At 34.3% G+C, this 12071-nt stretch overlaps 1 protein-coding gene across 1 annotated transcript; it reads left to right on the forward strand.

Annotated features, from left to right (window-relative positions):
- Positions 1-10528: 10528 nt before the first annotated feature.
- On the forward strand, positions 10529-11095 carry LOC122583213. The gene is made up of 2 exons (XM_043755638.1): positions 10529-10605; positions 10707-11095. The coding sequence occupies exon 2, from the start codon at positions 10742-10744 to the stop codon at positions 11093-11095; it is 354 nt and encodes a 117-aa protein (XP_043611573.1). The 5' UTR covers positions 10529-10605; positions 10707-10741.
- Positions 11096-12071: the final 976 nt, after the last annotated feature.

Here is a 12071-nt window from a genome sequence, read left to right on the forward strand (position 1 = left end):
TAAGGAATGACAAGCCAATCCAGGAGTAGTCTGTATGTTCAAAGACATTGGTGGTTAATCACGCCACTCGGAGATACTCAAACCATATACGCACCCGCCGGGCAAGGGCAAGGACGAGTTAAGCTTAACACTTTCATATCATATATGAGCTCGGTTTACATCACATATAGTTTAGGTGTCCACGTTACCTAAACATCATCACATATCATCTTTTTACGTTTGGGCCCTTAAACTTGCACGTGTCATGGCAACTTAACAAGTCTAGTGAACTAGATGAACAAGCATTGTAGTCATGCACACTTTACATATCATCAACATATAACACATTTCACTTCATCTCAAGACATTACATAGCATTTCATAGCATATCATTACATCACATGCATTGTTACATAACGTACATCATCATATATCATTGCATATCGTATATCATTACAACATTGCATATCATTTATCATCATAGATCGTACATCATTTCATATCATCTATCATCTCATGTCATATATCGTTGCAAAACACCTATTATCTCATATCATATTTCATTTCATCTATTAAACATACATAGCATCTCATATCAGTACATATCATTGGGGTAGCATTTCAGGCTTCAATATGCATCTACATAGCCCATATCACCTCCCATATAATCCCAAATACACGTAAGCAAACAAGATACCATTTGGGGAAGTTATTATATGAAAACTATGTTTTTGTTGAACCCTCAGCGTGTCAAAGTAGTGTATCTTACCTCGTTGAAGATCACAACAAATGATAACACAAGTTACCGAGCTTTGCAAGTATTCCCAGCTACCTATAATCATTAGACAACATAATGAGCTAACAAGTACCCACTTACTTATGGTCATTACTCAAGTCTAAATACCTATAAACATGACTCATGACAATGCTTGATGCATTGGAGGTTCGTTTAATACATAAGGGCTTACATAACTTGACGGAACTCGACATTCACTTACTAAATTAACCTTTCTGGAAACTTGACATCATCATCATCTTTTAAAAGTATTACCATTAGAAAGTAGACTCTCTCACGATTCCGTGGATAACTTATTTGTTAAAAACGGAGTTACGGTTCAAAAGTTATGGCCATTTGAAAATTCTGTCGCTGTTGCGTCGCAACTAAAGGTCACTGTTTTCTAGTTGCGCAGCAGCTTAGTAGCTGCGGCACAGCTAGCCCCGAATCTGCACAAACCTTATTGTTTAACCTCCAAAACTTAACCAAACACACCCCAAACGACCCATAACCTTATGAACGACTTTTGTACCTCAAAATTCACCATTTTAAGACCATAATGGTACAATGAAATCATTGATTAATCGTTACTTGATTTGCATCACATAATTAAATGTTTTAGGTCAACGAATCAACGTTTAAGACATCAATTGATCATCTAATGACCTAAATCAGTTATGGATCTAATTATATGATTGAAATAACATAAAATCAATGTTATTATACCTGAGATACTGTAACACTGCTAGGGCTCGAAATATTACGGAAATTATATAGCACACGGTGGAATTATCGTAGAACATAAACTACATGAAGATAAAGGATTCGGTGAATCCAAACCAATCATTTAAGGTGCAAGATACAGAGTAAGCCAGAAGTCATGAATGAGAAATAAAACAGGTCATTACAACTAAATCGTAAGTACTAAGCATGAACCCTAAATGGACAACGGATCACGGATCCATGGGAGTCCCAAGTCAAGCTCTAGCTGAAATGACAAGTAGCTAATCAATACTCCAACTTCACAAGAATACCTGAAAAGTGCACTAAACAAAGTCAACACTAGGTTGGTGAGTTCGTAGTGATGGATCACAAGGAGCCATCGACAATAATCACAACACATATAAGGAAGATCAAGCATACAAGTAGCCCTCACGTACCACACTATCAACCCATCATGATTTCACGATATAAACAAGCGTGTAATGGTAAACACAAACAATGCCAATGCCAAATAGGAATCATATGCATGTCAATGTCATAATGTGTATGATATGCATGCCAATGTCGTGATGCGTATGATATGTATGGCCATCATGCCATCTATGCAACGATACTCACATGTCATCACCAAGACCAATATGGCATCTCAAAAACGTCGGCGAATATACGTCTATAAACCCGGATGACCAACACCAGTGTATACGTCTATACCTGGATAAACACATTTGTCTCGACAGACAACCAAATCATCTCAATGCAACCATCATAATGCGAGCCCAGGAATCCATCAATCCAACAACCATTAAACCAACAATATCCATATCATTGCCTAAGCGTGTTGCCTCTATCACAACTCCGTCAATAGTCAACCATCAATCCAACTAACCAAATGCCATGCGTACATACACTTAGGAGGATTCTACTTTCAACGAGTTCTCGATGCTTATATATAGGGTCACCCGCAGCCTTCCCACCACATCTCAAACCTTTTGAAAGCAAAGTCGACTTTCATGTATGTATATCTATCCTAAATAACCACATTAACCAAACATATGCATAATCCCACAAACAATCCATCAAACAATCCGTCAATCATCAAACAAACCAAAACTATACGTACATACACTTAAGAGGATTCTACTTTCAACGAGTTCTCGATGTTTGTATACAGGGTGTACCAACGGCTAACCCTCCACATCTTAAACTCCTTGAAGGTATACCCGACTTCCATGTAGGTACATCTATCCTAAATATTCATCATATCACAATCAAAAGCGCAATCCATCAACAGTTACAAGCTAACCATCAATCAAACCACAACTCGAAGCATCATCCAATCACACAATATACAATCATAAACGTATGCATCATAAATCAAATAAACCAACAACACATCAATAAGTCAATCAAACAATCAAACACGTATAGGTGCACTTTCCAGCCCAAATCTCAATCGAGTAGGGAACTACGAAACTCACCTTGGCTTCCAAGCTACGATAACGAGTTAATGAAAAGTTACAAACGCTCAACAACCGCTACGAGTCCGCAACCTAGCAATAAATATCATATTATCATCAAAGTCAACTCTATAGTCCTAAACAATTTGGTTTAGCAAGATTAAGGTCGAGTCACAACTCTTAGACGTCTAACCGCTTTCCCGCGTAAGAACAAGACACGTTCAACTCGACATTTTTAGAAATGGTGAAAGATTCATCAAAAATAAATGTTACTACAAGAAAGTAGACTCTTATACGATTCCAACGATAGGTCATATGACTCGATTGGACTAACGGATCAAAAGTTATAAGCGTTTGAAGTTGACAAAGGTTTTCGGTTCAGCAGTTTTTCACTGCGGTGCAGTGGGAGGTGCCAGACCCCACTGCGGTGCAATGAGCCTTATCTGCAGCCAAACAACATCAGGTTTCGAGCTATAACATCCCAAAGCTCCATTTTTGACTTAGTGATCGACCCAATGACCTTTCCAACTCGTTTTTAAGCATAAATACACACATATATAAACATAAACCAACATAACCCACTTCAAAAATCCAATCCAAACACTCGATCCAAGCTTGATTTTCGGATTTAATTCCTTAAAACCCTAGAAAGCTCAAAAACAATTTTTAACTCAAATTGTGACCCGAATTCGTTTGCAATCAACTAGAAACATGTAAATAAACATGAAATGATAATTATGGGATGAATTTAACTTACCAAAACCTTCACCTCGTGTCCAAACCCGAATTTGACCCGAATGGGTGTTTTCTTTCTCTTTGAAACCCGAATGTTTGATATGATGAAGATGAGATGATGATGAAGCTTAATCTTGCATTAATCTAGCTTGAGATACACTAATTGATGAAGAAAATTTAGAGAGAGTGAGATTGTGTGTGTGTTCTTGGAAGAGAATTAGAGAGAGAAGGAGATAGGGGGAAATGAAAGGGTAGTGGAGGTTGGAGGTGAGGATAAGGGGGTGGGGTTGGATCATGGGTTGACCCGCTTCACACATTACTATCTCAAATAAATCGTTGCCCTTTTGTCGTCTAAAATCATATCATACAACGAGTGGTCAAGTGACCCATTAAGCGTTTTTCCTATCATTTAATCTCAAAGGAGCTAAATCCATCATTAATTGAATTTAATAAGCATTTTACATAAAAAGTCAAAGGGTCAAAATTCGCGGATGTTACAGATACCTGGAGATTACAAAGAGAATTCAAAAACTTGATCAAAACACTCTCGAATCAACCAAACGAAGATCAAATTGAACAAGGAATTGATTATGGCAATGGGGAATGGTTAGGGCTCAAAGAGAAAAGGATATTATGAATGATTAGAAGCTAAAGACCTGCTCTTTGACGCTAATCCCGTTTTTGACTTTCATCCTATGTCAAAACTCATCCCTAAGCTTCCAAACGTCACATTATTAGCCCTAAACACCTATATGAACTATATACAACTCAATAAACACTTTGAACACCTCTAAAGGCATATAACTACATCTTAAACACATTACTACGTCAATCAATAAGACATTCAAGTCTCACACACATAACACATTAACTACATATAAGCATTAAATCTAACATGGACGTAACGGACACGTTACGTTGACTTAACGACTCAAGTCAACCGTTAAATAAAAAGTTTGGGATGTTACATTAAGTGTTGGATTAAAAAAAAAAAAAACTTCTATCCGTTGTACTTACTGATTAAGGTAAACTTATATTAATCTCTAAACACAATTAACAAACCCTCAAATATATCATATCCTCTATTCTTTTGTACGTAGCCATCGAGCAAAAAGAACAATAAGAGAATACCATATTCTCTGTAATCGGTTCTAATCCTAGCCGATGTCAACAAATAGGAATCCAAATATAATAGTTTAACAAATTGATATGTTGTACATGAGTCATGAGTGTCTAGCCGCAATTTGGAAGAAGGAAAAAGGAAAAGCCATGTTATCTTCTTTTTGTTTTGCAGCCGCGGACCGAATTCAATCACAAAAAAAAAGATAAATCAAGATGATCAACTTGTTTTGTGCCATATCATGAAGTAATTAATTATAATATGTTGTGCTTCACCATTGCTAGTAACCAACAAATGGAAAGGCAAAACATAACCTTTTCTGGTGTATTTCTCGTCGAGCAACCCAAAGGACAATGACAGAAAACCCTTTTTGATTTATTGATCTTATTGTTACAATAATAAGAAAAATACAATTTATTGATTTGGTGGAGGTTTCTTGGTCGAGCAGTCGAAAGACATAACACTATTTCTTTGGTTTCATGCCGGGGGGGGGGGGAGAAAAGAATATGGAGACATCTTGGTAAATTATTCTTTTCGTGATTTGTGAAGCTCTAACAGGTAACATAACTTACTTTTGACACATGAGGGACACAACAAAACTTAGTTTTAATAATTAAACTCTTCTTTTATGTTCTTATAATTATCTCATGCATATTTTGGGTATGGGATATATGTGGGAGGTTTATTAGGTGTTGTAAAAGCATGCTTGGGAAATGAGTTCAATGTTGTGTTGTTGATATATGTAGCTTGTTGATTGTGTGGTAAATGATTTGTGTGGACTTGTAAACATAGTACACTAGACATGATTTAGGTTTTTATGTCACGTGCACGTTTAAGGGCCCTAAAATATTAGGTAGATATTGGTGCGATATACTTTTAATATATCTTTTGGTGAAAGTCTCGAGCACTGGTGTAAGAGTTAAGCTTAACCCACATGACGTCTATTTAGGCGGAGTGTGCTATGGTGTCACTTGGGACACTGATCATGTTCTCTTGTGAATACAACCTGGTGTTTAGAGTATTTCGGGTGTTGTGGTTGACCACCTGGTGTTAACGGAATACTCATGGATTTGGTTATGCCTATCCATAACGAAAAAGATGGACCACTGTAAGGTCTACCCATCAAGTCGGGTGTGAGGTTCCATATTTGGCTATTTAGCTGCCTCACACAACCTTTTTATGTAGTTTATCATGGCATAACCTTTGGTGATTTATGCAGCTTATGCAGTTATGTGGATATTGGTGATTATGGAGGATTGCTAGGCACATTGTAGGATTTGATAATCCTTATTATGCAGTTTATGTTGCTTTGGTGTTTGTGCCTTTATGTATGCATGAGTGGATTTATTAAAGTTTTTTAATTGGCAATCCTTTTATTTATACTAACATAGTAACATGTTATCTTACCCAACTTTAATAGTTGGCACTTGTTTTGTGGAAATGTGTTGTGCCCCCAGGTTAGGTATTGATCAGTGGCTCGGCAGCTTGCTTGTGAGATGGGTAGCTATTATTGGAATTTTTGGATGTTGACTTTAGTTACCCATAGTTGCATTATTTAAGTAGACTTGTTTATTTAGCCGTTTTGGCTTTACTATGTTGACTGTCTTTATTGAGGTTGATTGTGCATTTCATTTACATTATTGTGATGAGACCGGTTGGTAACACCTTTTAAGACATTCATTATGTTTTATTGATTCCGTTAGGAATCAACTGGAATTTTTAAAAGTCGTTTCTGCATTTTATTAACAGTGTTATAATTAGAGTTGAATTTTTTTTGAAATTCATATTTTTATAAAGTAGGGTGTTATAGCCGGTATACCTGGTATTTTTTGGTATTACCATTCCGGTATTTTCATTTATTTATTTTTGAAAATTTTTTAAAACTTTTTAATGATACTTTAAAGTTATTTTTTGTTATTTGCGAACATTAAAACTTATATTTTGTTATGAAATACCTATTTGGTATTATCCTCGAGTGAATTATAATTGTATTTTGACTATTTCGTTAAATTGAAACTAGTTTTGTAGGATTTTTACTAAAAAAATAAAAATAAATTAGAATAGTCGTACCGGCCAGGATTTTCAGTAATACCGATAATACCGATAATACCGAAAAAAATTTCCGCACCGGTATGACTAATATACCGACTTTTAAAACATTGAGATGATGACATGTGAAATGATGAAAGGATAAGATTAGAAAAAGAATTAATGAAATTCACATTACATCATGTTATGATTTTAGGAGGATTAGAAAAAAGAATTAATAAAATCCATATGGCATCTTGTCGAGGGATCAAATCTCAATTCATCATGGTTTCGGTCATTTTATCTCTTCAGACGCGCGGGTACCGTGTTATCGCACCCTTGATCTCATGGGGTGCATATATATAATTTTTAACATACATTGCTTTAACCGCATTTGTGATAAAGAATCCTCAACGAGCACATTCTCGTAATTAAACCCCTTTAAGAGAAAAAAGTCTCTTTTTAAGACTTAAATTAGGACTTTAATTTTTAGATAAACTCATCTCCGAAAAAAACAAATTTCATGATAATGGTTTCGCATGAAAAGTTTAATCTTTAAATTTAAAAATACTTAAAAGTTGACCCTATATAAAATTATTATTAGTGATGACTCTGGTTTACTTGTAAACTTGGTGGTCCTATGATCAGTCCACTTGTAAAACGGGTCAGATACTTAAGTTTTTAGTTTTAAAATATTAAAACACGTTAAAAGATAACTTTTGAAAAATAAATAAACCTTTTTCATACATAACACATATTATTAGTTATTTATAATTTAAGAATTTTATGAAATCTTCTTTTAATATGTGACAAATTATGTTATATTTTCAAATTTTAATTTAAATATTGCAATTATTATTATAAATTACTCACACCATCATAAACTGCATTGCACTAATTATATTTATAATCATTTTACCCTCACCTATTATTCCAAAGTGAATACTTTAATTAATTTAATTATACATATTTTAACAATTATTAGTTAATTTTATATTTGATTGATTTATTTTTATTGAAAACGAATAATTATACACTAAGATGATTATTGAAGTGGAAGTCAATAAACAGGGCCGTCTATGAAGATTTATAGATCTAGGCCGAACGTAAAATAAGGACTCATAAGCTAAACACAATAAGTTGTATTATATAAACTAATATTTAAAAACGAGAATAAATGTTATATCAATGAAATTAACAAAAGTTGTTGCTAAAAAAATTAAAGAACAAATTTAATTATGAACTTTTAGTTAAAATCATAAGTCAATGTTCAAACCATAGTAACCAAGATCCAATGAATTTTGAATTGGTACGAGCGATCCGAAAATGGATACGAATGCAAATCGGTAGGCTGTTAGAACTGAAGCCAAAAAAAAAGGCGAATCGAATGGAGCGAATTCGGCGAACCAAATGGTGATGGCTCAACGAACTTAATCTATCTGAATCGCGTTTCGTAAGGGGTTGTTTGGGCGTATTGGATGTTTCGCTTAGTGACATACATTAGAAAAATAGCTTATATCAAAAGAGTTGGGAAAACGTGTTTGTTATTATAACTTGATATACATTAAATTACCAACAATGAATTAGCCTAGTGGTAAGGCAATCACTTGGTGACCTTAAGGTTCCAGGTTCGATCCCCGCTGGAGACAAAAAAAATAATTCCTTTAAGGTAATCGTTACCAATGAAGCCTAGACTCATATGTGAAGTTTAAATACATGGGTTCGATCATTCGGGTTGCCCAGATCATGTGGGGATTAGGATGGAAGTATTTTACTGGCATCAAATGACTCATACGAGGTGGGTCAATGGGTATCCAATTGTGGTACCAGGGCTAGGGTTCCCCCATTATCCTTTTTTGATATACATTAAATTAATAAAAATGTGTTAATAGTAAGAGCAATACAAATTAAAAAAATACTACCATAGTGATAAAGGGAGAGAATGGGTTGAGTGATTTTATATTAATCAGTTTTTGTTTATGTAATCGGTTTTGAATGTTGGGTTTAAAAACTAAGACTAATCGGAGTGGGACGGAAATGGGGGAATCTTGCCCCTTTTCTTGCCATGAACACCACCCCCTCCAAACATTTAAGCCCCTTTGCCCCTTTGGGCGGAAAATATATCTCGCCTCCCACTTTGTTTCTTCCAAGAATTTGTGCCGTTGGAACGGCTAGTTTGTTTAAAAAAAAAACTTATTTTACCTTCCAAATTTATTTACCATCTATATATATACCCACTACACCATTTGATTTTTTCTTGTCTCTTTCTTTCTTTTCTTCTTTACTTTTCTTTTTTAACAATGTTTCCTAATAATAATAATAATAACTTTAATAATAATAACCCTTTTAATAATAATAATAACCCTTTTAACAATTATAATAATCGTTATGTCGGTCCTAATCAAAATCAACAAGACGTCAACGATCGTAATATGCTATCAAACGCGATGTTGTTCCAATTGATCCAACAAATGGGTTCTACGCCACCACAAATGCCGGGGTTTACACAATTCTATGCGCCACGACAAGAGGGTTTTTACGGTTTTGGTGGGATTACGCCACCACAAAACACACCGGGTTCATTTTTTGGTAACTTTTTATATTTTTCGGTTATATATATATTTGTATACATATATATATTTTTTTCGGTATATATATTTATACGTATACATATTTCGGTATATATACATATATATAATTTACGGTATATATATTTATACATATATATAATTTTTGGTATATATTTATACATTTATATATATTTCGGTATATATATATTAATATAACTTTTTGCGATATACATATACATTATTATATTATTTTTTCGATATATATATATATCTATATAATTTTTTCGGTATATATATATATGTTTATATTGTACATATGTCTTTTTTTATAGATCGACAACAAGTTATCGACACTCCATCTCCAAGGCTATCATCATCAAGACCACCATCACCAAGGCCCGTTTCCCCTTACGTTGAAATTGTTCAAGAAACGCAACCCGAATCTCAACCCGAAAGTCAACCCGAAAACCAAGCCGGCAGTTCAAAACCCAAGAAGCGTTCACACAAGAAGAAGGCCCCCGGCGAAGTGAGGATGAGAGCTCCCACGATTCCATGGTCACGGGAGGAAGAAATGGCGCTATGCACGACTTGGTTATCGGTTACCGAAGACCCGGAGGAAGGTATTATTTTTTTCGGTTATATTTATATATTTATATTTTTTTTTTGGTATATATATACAAATTTATATATATTTTTTTCGGTTATATTTATATATTTATATTATTTTTTTGGGTATATATATACAAATTTATATATATTTTTTTCGATTATATATATTTGTACATACATATTATCGTGACAACTTTGTTTTTTTGTTTTTATTAGCTAATTATCAAAAGGAGAAGACGTATTGGATAAGGATAATGGATGGTTTGAGAACATTTTTGAAGAAGGACAAAGATTATCGTGAGCCGGAAGGTGTTGGTGCAAAATGGAGGGGTATGCATCCATTTATCCAAAGCTTCAATGCAATCTACACTCGTCTCACTAACTCGAACAATCATCAAAGTGGTGCAAATGATGCGGATGTGATTAAGAGAGCTCTCGCCGAGTTTCATGGGACTTACAAGACGCATTTCAAGTATTTGGATATCTAGGGAAATATTAGATGGTCGTCGAAGTTTCATTATGTGACCAACACTAATGTGAAGACAACCCGTGGAAAACCGACCACAAAAAGGTCAAAAACGTCATCCTCCAACGAACCACAAAGTCAAGGTATAAATTTCATTTCTTTATCTATTTAAAATAGAATTCCTTTTCTTTATGTTTTATGTTTTATCAATTGCAAACATGTTTAATCTTTTATGTATAAAAAGGTTCGGATGTACGTTTCGAGTTTGATTTAAATGACATGACCAAGGATGAGTCGGCGTTCCCGGAGCGCTCGTGCGGGAGAGACGTGGCTAAGAAAGCCGCTCATGGAGGGTCGTCGAGTTCTTCCGGCAAGGGAAAAGCGGTGGCTAGGTACTCGGAGACGTTTGATAATCTCTCAAAGAAGTTGGATGGTTTGTTTGAGGCGAGTAGGGAGCGGATCAATTTGGGCAAGCAAAAGGTGGAGATTGGACGAAAAAGACTTGAATCAAAGAATACTCAACTCAAGCTAGCACAGTTGAAAGTGTTGAGCACCGACTATGGTTATCTTAATGAAGAAGATAGATCAATCATGGAGAAGGCGAAAGAAGAATATAGGGAGAAGTATCGTTAGTTTGTTTAATTTGTTTAAGTATTGGACTTTGTTATATATAATTTTAGTTTGTTTAAGTTGTTTAAGTATTGAAGTTTATTATGTTTAATTTTAGTTTGGTTAAGTTGTTTAAAAATTGGTATGTAATGAACTTTATTTTTAAATTATGTGGAATGTTTGTTTAATATGGATTTATTATATGTTTTGAATTAAAAAAGTTAAAAATAATATGTAAAAAGTAAAAAAAAAAAATAAAAAATGCTAGGTGAAACATGTATGCCACATGGCATTTATCCCCCCAACCTAAATATGCCTTACTCCCCCTTTTCCTACCAAAATTCTCTTGCTTACGTGGCGGATATCCCCCACCCCTAAATGTGCCTCACTCCTTTTAGCCTAATAACCTATTTTGTTTTTTAAACGTTGAGTACCTTTAAAATTTTGAGTAAATAATATTCGCATCTATCATTAATCATTGTATTATAAGTTTATAACTTTGGGTACATCAAGTCGAACTGTTACTCGGGTGAGTATGGTCCAAACTCATCTTTAAAGTCTAAAGTTTTAAATAGATTTAATATTCAATTTTACGTTTTATTTTTTTAAGGGGTAATTTCATATTTACCCAATCCCAATTAAATATTTCATATTTACCCAGATCTCAAGTTATATTGTAATTAAAACTCTCATTAATATATACTTATCCAATAATAACTTATTCACCAATATACCCTTTCACGAGCGGCAAAAAGAAACAGAGTACTCCCGCCAATTAGCATATCCTGTTTATACCTCCATGACAGTTAAGATCATCAACATTGTTCATGCCAATGATCCCTCAATAGATATTCGCTCAGCAAGGTTTGTATCTCGATCGGTAGCTTTTGTATTTGTGCTTTCTTCTTTACAATTATCATAATGATTTTGACCATTAATAATAGTTTGTTACCTCTATGATAGTATCTAACGTAATGATACCTCAACAATTTTGTATGAG

This window comes from Erigeron canadensis, chromosome 9 (assembly GCF_010389155.1).
Source record: "Erigeron canadensis isolate Cc75 chromosome 9, C_canadensis_v1, whole genome shotgun sequence".
NCBI classification, from domain to species: Eukaryota; Viridiplantae; Streptophyta; class Magnoliopsida; order Asterales; family Asteraceae; genus Erigeron; species Erigeron canadensis.

Excerpts from the sequence above, each read along its gene's own strand:
- LOC122583213 (XM_043755638.1), top strand. The coding sequence starts at position 10,742 with ATGACCAAGGATGAGTCGGCGTTCCCGGAGCGCTCGTGCGGGAGAGAC.